A 14482-nucleotide genomic window follows, 5' to 3' on the forward strand; every position below is an offset into this window, starting at 1 on the left:
TCTCCCAAGCATTTTCCCTCCACCTTTTTATCACACAAAGATAGCTGGAGAGAGCTTTTTCAGATTTCGGAGGAGGAGCAATTGGCAAGCAGCACTTCTCTTGTACTAGATGTCAGCCACAGTAATAGAAGTGCACTGTAAATAGCTATATGCTAATATGACCCTGCGATCAAGCTGATGATAGGGAAGGAAAAGCTAAATTGACCACAGATACTTCTAGATTGAAGAATCACCTGGCTGGCAGGTCCAGCCTGAGGATTAAAGCAGCACAGATCATGATTTTTTTTTGTTCTTTGGCAAGTCCCCCTCTCCAAGCTCGCCCCCCTCTATCCCCAACATTCTTTTATAACAGTGCCTTTACTTTGGCCTCTTCGTGCAGTTAAGTATTTGTTTACTGTTCTTCTAGGACTCACAAAAAAAAAAAAAACCTGTTTCTGTACTAGTTCTTCTTTAAGTTATTGCCAACTTGAAAATGATTTGTGCCCAAATAGAGATTTACAAGAAAAACACTCAACACGATGAGAGAGAAAAAATAGCAGTGAATGTGCTATTGTCACACAGAGAAGCACTACCTATTCCCTGTGCATTGCAAAGAGCAAATTTTGCTCCTGTACATCAGGTTTCAGCCTGGAATAAATTGTTGAAGCAAGGTCATAACAGAAACACTGACAAAGCCTTAATTACAACAATATAAAAGCTGTAGCTATAACAAACATCTGTGTAACCTGCAGTAAAAATACATATACTGTAATCAGACCAAGGACTGCCTTTTGGGGCCCCAATTACTTTGTAATTTTTTTCCTGTAATTTTTAACTATTTTTTAACAGTCATCTGATATGTGTACAGATGAAGGCTAGAAGTATTGCATTTAACCCACATTAAATCCTGTGTGTGCAGCATTTTACAATCAGAGAACTATTTCTGTTTCTGTTATTCTGAGTCCAAAGGAAATTACTGACTGAATGCAATCAAGTTCTTTGCAGTTAATTGCTTTCAAACCTACATGTGAGCTGGCAGAGAAGCTAGATATCTGGTTGTAAGAATTACTTCCTTGGATGGACTGCTGCTGTAATCCAGCTGGCTGACAGGAGGGGGGAAGCTGCCAAGCCACCATAGCCTCATCCTAATATCGGAGAAAGTACCCGGAACCTACCTGCCCTTCTCAAACTATTACATGTTTAGCTTTCTTTTTTCCATTTTTTTTATATTCTTTTTTACTTCCCTTTTTCCAAGCTTCTTCAGGTTTGGTTCATCTTGATGATAAGGTTACCTTTTTCTCCCTGAAAATCCAAGGTTTCTTGACTGTCTGTTCCCCATTACAGTGGCACATTGACCTAGCATGATCCAGAACAGTGAACTATTTGCTGTCTACAGTAAACTTTAAAAAAAAAAAAAAAACGCAACACTTATCTACCCAAATGCTGAAGTTCTTTCATTCTTTTAAAAACTGAAAACAGAGGTTACTAGATCTTTTCCTGTTGATTCCTATGAAGATGCCTATTTATAGAGGAACATAAAATACCAAGACTGTAGGAAAACATCCGAGATAAGAATAAGCCACGCCTGGAGTTCGCCTCTTCAAAGCTGCTGATAATTTGGAAACAGCCACTTTGAACCATACAACCAAAAGCATTTGATACTTAATAAAAATTGAATTTCAAACAGAATCAATTCTAGGAATTTTACGCCAGGAGTTAATCACTTGAGGAAATATAACAGACTATTTATTTGCTGAGCTTCAGCTCTATGACATTTCATAGACAGGGATAACAAAACAAAAGTAGATGGCAGTTGATGATTTTTAGGTATTATTAAAACTGTTATAGACTTACCTACTGCATTTTGTATAGCTGCTCTAGGTTAGCTCTCCCTAAAGAATACATAGACATACAAATGAAACATAGCTCGTACCTATACTAGAAACAATGTCCATTACTTTATCACCTTCTAAGACAAGAAATCCTACAACAGATCTTCCAAAGCTTCTTTTACCTTGTTCTTGGACCTCCATGTAATAGTTTTCAATAAGAACAGTTTCTAAGATTTTGAAAAATGGTTTGTGAGAACAGCACCAAGGCAAAACTTTTTGAATGTATGCTATAAAGACTCTTCCCTGCTTTCTTCCTCATTACGTGTGTGGAAAGAAGGGTGTTAGTGCTGGGTTTTGTGAAACTGGCAACACTCCATCCATTTTCATAGGGATAGGAGATATCTGCATCTCATGCACAAAAATAATGTAGGGAAAAGTACTTAAAGCTGGTGGAAACGTCTCAAAGAGCATCCTTTTCATAAAAAAAAAAAGAGCAGGAGCAAGTGTTAATGGTTTTTTTGTTGTTGTTTTTGTTGTTTTTATTTTTTGCATTTAAAAAGTGTTAACTTTTACTAGCACAAACCTTTTTGTTTCAGTTAATTTCTCACATAAAGGAAATAGAGTGTGAAGCTGTCTCTAGGAGGTTACCTCATGGCAAAGGGACATGGCAAAACAATATCTTTGTCAGAAACAAACTGATGATAGCAAAAAATGTCTGTTAGTAGGCTCTTCTCAGCAAACCCAGCGAAGAGCTCCTTTAGTTCAGATGAAAGACAAGCTGTGCTGACCTTAAGTCTAACTATACCGCGCTCAAAGAAGTTTATAAATGAAGAATGAAAGAAAAATTACGGAGGAGTTTCAGGCTGTGGCTGCAAAGGTCAGACCGGATGATCCTGTCAAAAGGTGACAGCTTGCTTCTTTCTACCTGTATCATCCCTTACTTTTGGTCACTTGAGATAATTCCTCCTTTACTTCAGCTATATCAGCCAAGGAACCCCCTCTCTGCAATCTCTAACACAGTAAAAAATCATCTGTATGTATCCGCTGGCTTAGTTTTCTTCTTAGTTTTTTCTTCTACTTCAGAAGCTCCAGTTCAGGAGGTTTTGATAACCATTGGAGCTGAAATAAAAACAGCATCATGAGCTTGTTCCTGGAAGCTGTGGTAGAATGGGAGAAAGAAACCAGTTCTTTCCTTTTCAGTAGGAGTGAACTGCTGTATCAGCTCTCCACATCTCTCCATTATACCCTCGGGACATTGATGAGAAAGTTGAGCTGCAATTTAAAAACTCTTTGCCAAAGAAAATGATCTGGTTCCCTTTTCTGACTTCTGTGGCTTCCCCTCCTCTCTTGCACCAGCTCCACCTAGTCTTCAGCCCCTCGGTGAGTCAGATACACTCAATAACCCAGGAGAAAAGCAGTCCTGTTTTAATTTGGCTTTGCCAGGCTGGCTGTCTCTGCTAGTTCTCTGAACTCAGTCAGCTCCCTGGCAGGTCAGACAAGCCCCACAGCTAACACAGCAAGAATATGGGGTGAGGAAACCAGGACTTGACAATGAGCTGAGCCCATTTGTGAAGCCAGGCTTTGAGTTAAAGTCACTAATGTATTTCAGGACAGATCTTTGGCCACAGTACCATAAAGCAATGGGAAATAAATCCACAGTGTTGATAGACGTTCCCTCAGAGCAGGTGGAATTGCCGCCTGGACATAAGTTACACCCATAAAGCATATTCTAGGCCAAGGTGAGCAAGCCCGTGCTGGGAGAGATTCAAATGAGACCAACACATAGCCGTGATGCAGCTAGAATATCCCAAAAGTTCCTGGTAAGCGGAATGTCACTCGGAGCTCCTAGAACAAATGAGTGTGACTGAAGTGTCATGCCAGTGCTCTGACTGCCATTACATTTTGTGCATAGGCGAGTAAATCTGACTTGGAGCTGCCTCAGGCTTGTCTGGGAACTTGGAAGCTGGGAAAGCGGCTTAGAAATACCTTCATACCACCTTTCCCTGCATTATCTAGATCTTGCATTCAGGTACCTGCTTAGCCCTTTATGCATATATTATTTAAATATAGTTTTTTAAAAAAAGAAGAAAAAGGACATTTAAGTTGTCTTGTGTAGGTTATTTGTCTCTAATAGCACTCTAACATTCTCAGAGTAACAGAAAGCTATGTTGTGAATTGAAATGCATCTGATTATACTTACATTAATGTAAATCAAGAGTAAATCTGTCAAAGCTAGAAAATTGACTGTATGCTTAGCTTAGACCCAGTTATACACTGTTACCTGCAAACACACCTTTGCATTCAGTGTGGAAATGCTACAAAAGTAACTGCCACTTAAACAGCCTGAACATGCACATCACCTGGCAAGGGAAAAGTGATTATATAACCCGTCTACTCAAACCTTTTCTCACAGATAGGAGTGCCATTAGAAAAGATGGATCACACCAATCTAGCTAAACAGGTCAGTCCCTTTTGCACCTGCCATGAACTACTTCCCCTTCCTGAGACTAACTAGCTCAACTACACTGGCAGATAAATAATGCAAGTGACATTTTTTTTCTTTGAGTTTATATTACGTATATATTATATATAGTTATATTATGTATTGATAGTTATTTTATAAACACATTAGACAGTTTTTTAAGGCTTTTCACTGCTACCATTTTTCCTAGGGGTTAAATCTCCCTACTACAGAGCCAAGCTCTTTACTATTATCAGACTGTGTCTATACCTCTGGGTATAAATTATAATTAAATGCTGGTTGGTTCTCTTGTAATAATCTTATGTTTATAGTCCAACATGAACTGACTGGTAGTAAGTACCTATTTAAAATTTAGAACTTTCCCACTTTCAGAATATAAAACTGCCATTCTCAGTCCTGGCTAGTTATAAGCAACTGAATGTAGGGCTTTACAACAGAAACGTTCAGCATTAAAGCAGCTAGCATTATGGAAGCCCAGCACTTCTTAATATTAGACACTGTTTTCAGATGCTCCTAGTCTTCAAAACTGTAATATTTTCAATTTATTTTTTATTTACTAAGGCGTTCCTTAGAATACAAGCAAACCTTTGGAAATGTTTTGAGATTCTTTCTACAAAGCAGCTAAGACCCCACTTTTTGGCACACAGACTTGGTGTTTTGCATGGATATGCTTTTGCAGTGCTACTAAATTTTTCCCAATTTGATCAAGTTACAAATATTTGGAAAAATCAGGGCTTCATCATTCTGAACAATATGTTGTATATTTCAATGGTAAAGCTCACTAAATTTTTGTTCTCACTGAGCATGCTCTCAGCCTTGATCAAAGTGGGTCAGTGCTTCAAAGAACAAGTAAGAAGCTAGCAGTAGTACTGTAGTAAAAGGCTACAGTGATCAAAAAAATCAGAAACACATTCTGTGTTCCTGTTAGGAAAGGCTGAGAGAACTGGGACTGTTCAGAGAAGTCTCAAGAGGGACCTTATTAATGTATGCAAATACCTGAGAGGAGGGTGCAGAGAAGATGCAGCCAGGCTCTTTTCAGTGGTGCCCAGGGACAGGGTAAGAGGCAACGGGCACAAACTGAAAAACAGGAGGACCCATCTGAACTCCAGGAAACAGTTCTTTACTGTGAGGATGGCCAGGCACTGATACATGCTGTCCAGAGAGGCTGTGGAGTCTCCCTCCTTGAGATATTCAAAAGCCATCCGGGCATGGTGCTGAGCAGCCTGCTCTGGGTGTCCCTGCTTGAGCAAGGGAGTTGGACCAGATGACCTCCAGAGGTCCCTTACAACCTAAAACATGTGATTCTATGATTCTTTAATAGCAGTTGTACAGTATATTGGCTTCAAAGTGAAGGTAAAAGATGACTATTTCTCCAGTAGCCTAACCTTGCCTCCTCTCTTAGCATTGACTGGCACTGGCAGATGTCCTCTAGTTCAGAGGCATGGCTAAAAGCAAAATGACAATGAGTATGCTGAGAGCAGGGCTTTAGGAGTAGAAGTGAAACTATTGCAGAACTGGGAAAGGTGAACTCAGTGATGTGAAAGAGCAAGTGGTCTGCAAGCTACATTATTAGTTTATGGACAGACTTGGGGAAATAAATGCTGGCTTGGTCTTGATTCCTTCTCACCCCACATTATGGAGACAGATACCAAAGAGATTTGTTGGAAAACCATGAGGAATCCATTTCAGAGCTCCTCTTAGCACAAGGATCATTCCATTCTTTGTATCTTCTGTTTGGTCAAAAGCTGGGAAAACTCCAATATCTTTTGTGCCATCCAACCCACAGCTATAGTAGTCTATCTGTGAGGAGATACATGGGGGAGATCCACTCAGGAGGAAGGATACAGCAGAAACCTGTAGTGTAACACTGGCATAGCTCCCTCACTCACAGTAAGCAGTTCCTGGTATGCATTTCCAGTGGGGGGGTGCAGGGAGAACAAGCTAGGAGTCAGTTTCACCTTGAAACTGTACTTATAGCTATTCCTTTATTTTAACTTGTACATTTTTGTTTGTGCTTCTAGCATTTAAGCTACAGAATCTAATGGCATATAAGCATATACATGTTTATGCCTTATGAATCATGACATTTAATTTTCTTCATCAACATTAGTAGGTGTTTGTTTATAATAACGGGCCAGAGCTTATCTCATGCTAGACAAATTTCGTATTACAGAATGATTGCTGAGCTTGTGAAGGTGTGCTCATTTGCATTTAATTCTTTTTTGAAACAGTGAAATTCTGCCACCCTCTGGACAGCAACTAAACTAAGATATTTAGTAAGCCTCAAAAGTAAAAAAACAAAACAAAAAAAACAAAAAACTCACTGTTGCTGATGAACATTCATTGCTTTTTAAGCACATATTTAAATTAATTACTAGGCTGAATGAAAAATAGCAGTTATTATTAAACCAAAGACAAAACAATTATTTTAAGTACTGAATAATCTACTTACTAATAGCATTAATCAAAAAACACACTTTAAAGTGTTCCATTATTAACCTTTTCTAGCAGTCACTTCATTGTTCACTGTTGTATTTCTAAAGATCTGCTACCAAAATATATCTTTCATCATGCCAACAGGTATTTCCTCAGACCAGAGCATTCTGAGATTAAGCCAAAAGCAAAAACATATAAAATTAGAGTTCAGTGGGAAAAAGAAGGCTAAGGAGAGTTTGTATCATGACTGATCAAAGTAGCTTTAAAAGCTATCCATGGGAAAGTATGTTTCTTGCATTCACATGGCATACAGCTAGTATGCCTGCTAGTATTACTGCTAGTAATATTGCTAGTCAATACATTCATATGATCATTTGAAACAGTAAATATCTGGGCATTCAAAGTTTCAAATTTTGCTTCCAGGATTAGTGGGAGGAAGGATAGCTGCTGCATGTGTGTTGTACAGTACCTCGTTTTGGCTACGGAGCCTAGCCGCTGCTGTTCTTGGATGAGTTCAGCCAGCTGTTTTTGCAGAGACATATCTTTACCATGTACTTGTTTAATAAACGGGTGCTCCAAAAGGTGGGTGACTGAAGGACGCTTTTCAAAATCCTTGATAAGACACCTGTGACAGAGAAATAGCAGTCTTACGCAATGATGATATTTCATTACAGCGTGATTTGAGCTGGCTTACTGTGTAGTTGTTATAGTAGTTTCCTTTTCCACAAATTTGAGTTCCTTAGTATGCAAACAGACTTCTCCTATATATTGGAATAAATCTGACATAAAATACTTAAAGTGAATTCACCCTACAACTATACCAGTATAAAGGTTATGAATTTTACCTTATTTCAATCTTTTTTTAAAAACGGTAACTAGCTTACTATGAAAAAAATGTCATTGCATCTTGTTAGTATTGTACAGTTAATATATACTAAACATAACCTAAGATAAATAGACAATATTTCATGCACTTCAATTTTCTACCTAGTCTCCAATGACAGTTATAATAAAGAACCGCAGGACATCGCCTAATGAAAACCACAACTGAAACTTGCGATACAACACCAGTCAGAACAATTTGATATAAAGATTTGTTCTGTGTTTAAAATGAATGTTTCAGATAGAGCTTCTATACCACGATGGTAAGTGTTAGCATAAGAATCATAGAAAATTCTGTAAACCCTTTTATTTCAGACTGGAAAAGAAATGAATGAGTCAGATTTAAATGCTAGCCAGAGTTTCAAAGTTCTCTTTGGGATAGAAACAGGTGATCAAATAATGAGTAAAGAGATGCATCCTATTAGATTAGCATGAAGTTTCATATTAATTTATATAATAAGAATTTAAAATTGAGGACGCCATGATTAAAGTAAAATTCTCTTCTGTACAATAAAGCTGAAATAATACTGCTCAAACAGCAGAATGATCTAACAGGATCAGATTGCTTTAAGGTACCCTCTAATTCCTCTTTACATTACAGTATTCTGTTTCTTTTGCTCAAATAAAAACAATGATAATAATCAAGCATGGGAGAAAAGCTGCAATTCAACATACGTCTCCCTCCCAGCAACTAATATTTCAGTGAATCATAGCCCAAGATGAGGTTATTTGATGAGACATATTCATGCTATATACTTCACAATTACATTTCATATTTGCTACTATTAACTGACACATCTAAAGTACTTCCTTATCAGGGCCAAATATCTCAAACAAAAATTATCTTTTTACCGAAAAATTCATTGAAACTTTAATGCCTTTTAGAATAACAGATATTCTAGCAGTATCAATACAAAACTTATATATATATATATATATAAAATATCATACACATTAACTGATTTCAAATATTATCAAGCACTTTAGCAAACAAATAAAGTTTAGCCTCACCTCAAATACTTTACTGAAGCCTAAAGTCTGGTCTTAAAATGATCCTGCAATGTCTTTGGACATAACTTTAGTACTTTAGGTTCCTGAAAACCATTTTCTCAGCCTCTTCTTGCTACATCTAGTCCAGAAAAGACAGTCTGTAAAATCTGCTGTCAGTTTAACTGTTTTGGTGAGTTTCGCAATTGGTTAGAACTGAAGCCTCCCAATAGAAGACTAAACTAACAGAACGTGCTTTATCTCCATCCCTCTGAGTGCAAGGCTATAAATACCACTCCTGTCCTCCCATGAAGAGAGATCCATCATTAGCCTTTAACAGGTTCATGTCCCCCCCAGCCCTCACACATACTTTTCTTGCTGTCATCCATGGTCTTTAAAAGTCAATACACCCACACAGACAATACAGTCCGTGCCAATCCTGGTTAAATTTATGTGTTTCCTGAGAAAAAGGAAAAAAGCATTTGAAAAGAAAGATACCATTAATCAAGACAGGCAATGGAAAAAAATACAAAACCATACAAAAATCATGGATTGATGACAAGTGTCTGAAGTGGGTATGTCATTCTGAAAAGCTCATGCACTCGTGATTTTTACCATTCTAACAGTAACTACAAATTCTTTTCGTTGATACTACATTATTAATATATAAATACTCCTGTTTCATTTGAATATATCTGGAGCATTACAGTGAAGATACAGCAGCAGTTACTTTTTAGACAGTTGAAAGTTGAGTTTAAATGGAATCTCTTCAAGAAATTACAGATTTCCACATAGAACACCTTGAGAGTACAAAAAACTTCTACCCTGTGGTATGCATTTATTACAACAAATTTTGCTCTGAGCTCAGGACCAATACACCCCCAAAGATACCCTATGGACAAGATCCAGAAGTTGCAAGAGAATTTCTTCCCATACAGATGGTTCCTACATGAATTATCCAGATGTCCAGGATACTGCATTTACTGAGGAAGTCTGAAAAGATGAGAAGGGAAACACTTTAGAGAAAGAAGTTCTTAGCTCCTCCATTATGTGCCTGAAACACTAGCTGTTTGGGTCTTGCATGTGTTTGAATGAGCATAGGTAAGTTCTGTCAGAGAGAGGGTCTTGAAAACTACCTGAGGATTACCTTTGTTTCTGCTGCATGCTCTTGCTGTTCCCCTGCTGACTAGTCACTTTGCATGCAAGCTGCTCTTCTGCTTTGCAACTCTTTAAGTGTATATACAGTTTCATCTATAGTTTCATCTATATTGCAGCATTTCATTTCATGTGAAGTAGGATATTTTTGCAATCTCTGTTCGTTTAGAACAGAGATTTTGTTCACTTGGAACAAAAGTGAAGCCTCATGAATTCATAAGACAACTAAGCTAGTAACACACAAGACACAATTGCAATTCTGTGATCCAAGTCTCCGTTCCAAGCTCAGACAGCTTACTGAATATACTCTCAGATGGACAGCAAGATGTCACAACAAAGCAAAGAACTAGTAACTAACAGCTAACAAGTCGTGGGCCACCACTTATGTGCTAGTGAAAAAGGTGTCAGGCTGCCAGTATCACTGCAGAAGTTGAGTAAGGTATCTACACTGGAAGCAGTGTTGACACTATAGAAAACATCGATGCATTTACAATGTTAGGGCCTGCAGGGAGGTGAGCATTACAGTGCTTTCTACTGTGCCTGCATCCACAGTTGCCATAACTGATCAGTACATTCAATCAGGAAATATAGTCCACATCAAGCACAGAAAAAAGAAATCAAGAAGTAATATATACCTTTGAAATCTCATGACATTAACATTTAAGAGGAAGAGTACAGTTTATAAGGTCACTCACTAGAAAGTATTCCTATTCAGTGTGGCCAACAGAAATCAAAGTGAGCATTGTGCATGTGCAAGTAAATATTAAGAAATCATGTCACTGTAGGATTTGCTTCTGAGGAAAGGAGAAAACCAAAGTATCTTCAGATGCTCATCTGAGCATTCATTTAAGACCAATTTGGACAGTTAGCTTAGGCACTGTCAAACATCAACCACACAATTACATACCAAACTAACAAATGTGGTGCACCTGCAATTTAATCCAATTTGTTTGACCCATGGAAATTATACATAAAAAAAAAACTTAAGTGGTGAGACTGCCTCCCGCACAGCAAAGTGACTAGAAAATTTACTACAAGATGAGTTTCTCATAAGGTACAATGAAAATATGATCATACTTGGTCTGCAATTTTTTGGATCTAAAATAACTCTAAGAATAAGTATGCAGAGATTGGAAAAGAAACAAACACTGTACATGTTGGCCTTGATGAAAGTCAGTCCATTACCTAATTTGAAATTCTACTATCTTCCATCATGCTTTCTTAGCTGAAAATTAATTCTCAGAATTCATTAGTGTCACTACATTAAACATAGGTTGCAGCCATTTGCTGCAATCTCACAGCCAGGCTCCTAAGCACCACTTCCATTCTGCCACAGTTGCAGGCAAAGATGAAGCATTTATTAGCAAAGGATAAGAGCAGCCTCCTGTACACACAGGCCCGTCTGAGGCAGCCTGTAAAAATTCACTGGCTGCTTGCACTTGGATGATAACATTGTTGGAACTGCTGTATCTCACCAATGTAAACTGCCATTTTGCAAGTGGCAGATCAGATGACTGAAAAGGGGAGCTATTTTATCAGCATTCATGAGCTAATATTTAGTAATGAATAAATGGAAAGAAATAGATTTCTTAAGAACTGCAGTGGTGGTCTAAATCTCCTGTGTGTTCAGAAACAGAAAACAGTTACTAATGTCCTTCAATATTGCAGGCAAAACTAACCAGAGCAGCAGCATTTTCTTTTTTTTTTTCCAGAAATACTTCTTCATTAAATAATGATTTCTTTCACCATAAATACTTTCTTTAAAAATAAAGCAAGCAGCTACAACTCTTACAGATTAGTTAAATTATAATTTCTCTCTAGTACATTTTTTCTTTAATTTTTAATTTTTAAAAATGTTGCATTTTCGGATGATTTCTCAGTTGCTAGCAGGAGATTGGAACTTGTTTTGTCTCATAAACCAAAGAACCAACCAGGCATCTAGTCACTGTTTATCATCTATGTGCACAGACGGTGAACAGGTCATTATTTGGAAAAAATTATGACTGTGTATCAGATTCTATATTAGACTTGAGGAATCCACAGCCTCTGGACAAGAGAAACTCCCCACTCTGTTCAACAAATGGTTAGATGATCTCCCCATTTGCATAGGTCATGTTATTATTCCTTGAGCTTTATTAATATGCTTGGTTTTGCTACCTGTTGTATGTAGTCTTCCTCTAGAGAAAATCAATAGACATAAACACTTTATATCTGAACAATGATGCCTAGCACCTTAGGACCTCTGCCCCCAGTTATGGGGATGTTAACCAATGGCACGTTGCTCTCATGAAGCATGTTCTTACCCGTGTACCTGACAAACACCATTCCCCAGTACTATTTATCAGATTTTGTATTTGTCATGAACTCTAATGCCCTAAATTATTTAGTTTCATAAGGATGAGCATTTAGGAAAACTGTAGCATCCATTCATCGATATGATGGTGCATTATACCCCAAACTAGTCTCTTTTGACATGCTTAATCCTTTCTAGGAAAAAGAAACCAAAACCTCAGCATCTTTTTTTTTTTTTAATCTTTATTGCACTCATAAGAACTTTTCTGATCAAACCAGTAATACCCTGAACAAAAGTCAACGCTTTTAAGGGAACAGTAAAGATCAAGAAAAAAAAAATCTCTGAGATTGCTTTTAGCTGGCTAAACTACCCCATTCCTATCCAGCACTCTGATGGTTCCTCCTACTTCTGTGCTACATGTAGCTGTGGCAGACGCTGATCAGACACATACAGGAGAGAGGTGGAGGAGAAAAGTCATCTCATGAATGACATTTGTAATGCTGCAGGGACCTGCCTGCTTCCCCAAAGCCTCCCTGCTTCCCAACCCCAGGCCTGACCCTCCCCCACTGCTGCAGGTCACTCATTTGCAAAAATGAAGTAAAAAGCTGCGACAGTTCTGCCAACTGCATTTCTGTTTTCAGTCCCAATTCAATGGGACATACAGGATACAAATAACCTTATCTTCAGAACTATATATAGCTGCCCCTTTGGAAAAAGGGAATGCTGCCACTGAAGATAGGTTAAATAGGTCTCCTGTCTTGAACCAGCATACCATGATAAATAACAAGTATTTTACTGTTCCTTCTGCTACAATCAGATATCGGAATGAAAGACTGAATTTATGACAAAGTAGTCAATTATCACATGCATAATATAAATTCTGATGCTCAGAACACATTTATATCTTTATTGATCTGCCTTTTGGTAGCAAATGCCATAAATAACTAACCTTACCTAACAATGAGAGAAATACTCTCATACTGAAATGTCACCAGCATTTGTTTTCTAAATAAATCTTCTTTATGTTTCACTTTTAACATTAGACACCACATAGTGTAATTGAGAAGATACACTTGAAACCTAAGAAATGTTCATTCACTGAAATTGTAAAATGAAGTGTAGCAAATAGCTTTCCCTTTTCTACAGGTTCAAATATTACAACAGGTTTCCCACCCTCCTTTGGGTTGTGTAGACATGGTAGTTTGCTCTAGCTCATATAGGTGGCTTAGAGAACAAACAAGGGAAATTGTGGAGTGGCCCCCCTCAGCTCTTGGTCAGACTTTGCTCTTGTTGAAACCCTTAGAATTTCACCAAAGACACCAGAAATTCCGCCACTAATTCTAGCAAGCATCTCAAAACTAATCAAATGCATTTCATACATGTAAATCCATATTGTACAGTGAAATCACTTTTTTTCCTATCCTTTTACCTGGAATGGGTCTGCTCTATTTCTTTGGCCTGTACTTGCAGACCTGAGAGCACAAAAAGCTTTTAGAACCTTTTATAATTGAAGCTTTTTATTATAAACAATATGCTTTGCAGTTGTATCAAGCATTCTCCCTTAGGTCTTATAACCCTTTGTAGTGACAGCGTGAAGTTGATTTGAGGCAGCTGAAGCACAGAAAAGGTAGGAGATATGGAAAGCATACTCAGATGCTGACAGCATATTTCTTCTACATTTTATGTCATAGCTGGAAGGAAGAAAAGAACAGAGAGATCTTTTCCTTCCTTTAGTGTTTAGTGCACTCTTTCCTAGTAAAAAAGGAGAGACGCTAAAAGGGCAATTGTAGATCCACTATGCCAATGACAGAGTGGTTGGGAAAAGTCTCTCACACACCATTAAACAGACTGTTTAATGCCCACCACTGTGAAACTCCAAATACAGTCACACTGACATCTCCATACAAGCTAACAAACACCTGGGCAGATGAGACCAGGTTAGTTCTACTAGCTGAAAGTCCACAGGCAACAGCAACTTTCTTCCCATCACTGTGTGCCTGATCTGTCCTGTATGCCACGGCCCACAAGAGAACACACCTGTGCTCCCTGGAGCCTGCCTTAATCTACCTAGCAGTATGTTGGACTGCTCCATTCCCAGGTCTGATGTTGATTATTGGGTGACTTTGAGCAAGACAACTTTTTCTCCAGTTGTGAAACCTGGGATTAAACTCACGTCTTCATGCTGCAAGTCTGGCTGACAGGAAGGAGGCATTATTACGCTACTGATGCTTAATCAGTCCAATGCAAAGGTACTCTTGTCAGTCAGAAATTGTGCTTTTTCTTTCCTGAGTCAAATTTTTACTGCTTATACTTCCATACTTCTGCCTTTCATATCATCACAAATGCATTGCAAACAAAACTGGATCACCTAGAACATATGTTAAACCCTTTCTTTGACAACTAGAATAATTTAACTGGAAGAGGTCTTGAGTCCTC

General features: G+C 38.0%; 1 protein-coding gene across 1 annotated transcript in view; it reads right to left on the minus strand.

Moving 5' to 3' along the window:
- The window catches only part of MYO3B (myosin IIIB), a 192291-nt gene that overhangs the window by 107224 nt on the left and 70585 nt on the right, over window positions 1-14482 (minus strand). Inside the window, exon 10 of the mRNA XM_050711421.1 lies at window positions 7199-7354. Coding sequence (XP_050567378.1) covers window positions 7199-7354 — 156 coding nt within the window. The remainder of the gene's footprint in view (window positions 1-7198; window positions 7355-14482) is intronic.

This window comes from Cygnus atratus, chromosome 6 (assembly GCF_013377495.2).
Source record: "Cygnus atratus isolate AKBS03 ecotype Queensland, Australia chromosome 6, CAtr_DNAZoo_HiC_assembly, whole genome shotgun sequence".
Lineage (NCBI taxonomy): Eukaryota > Metazoa > Chordata > Aves > Anseriformes > Anatidae > Cygnus > Cygnus atratus.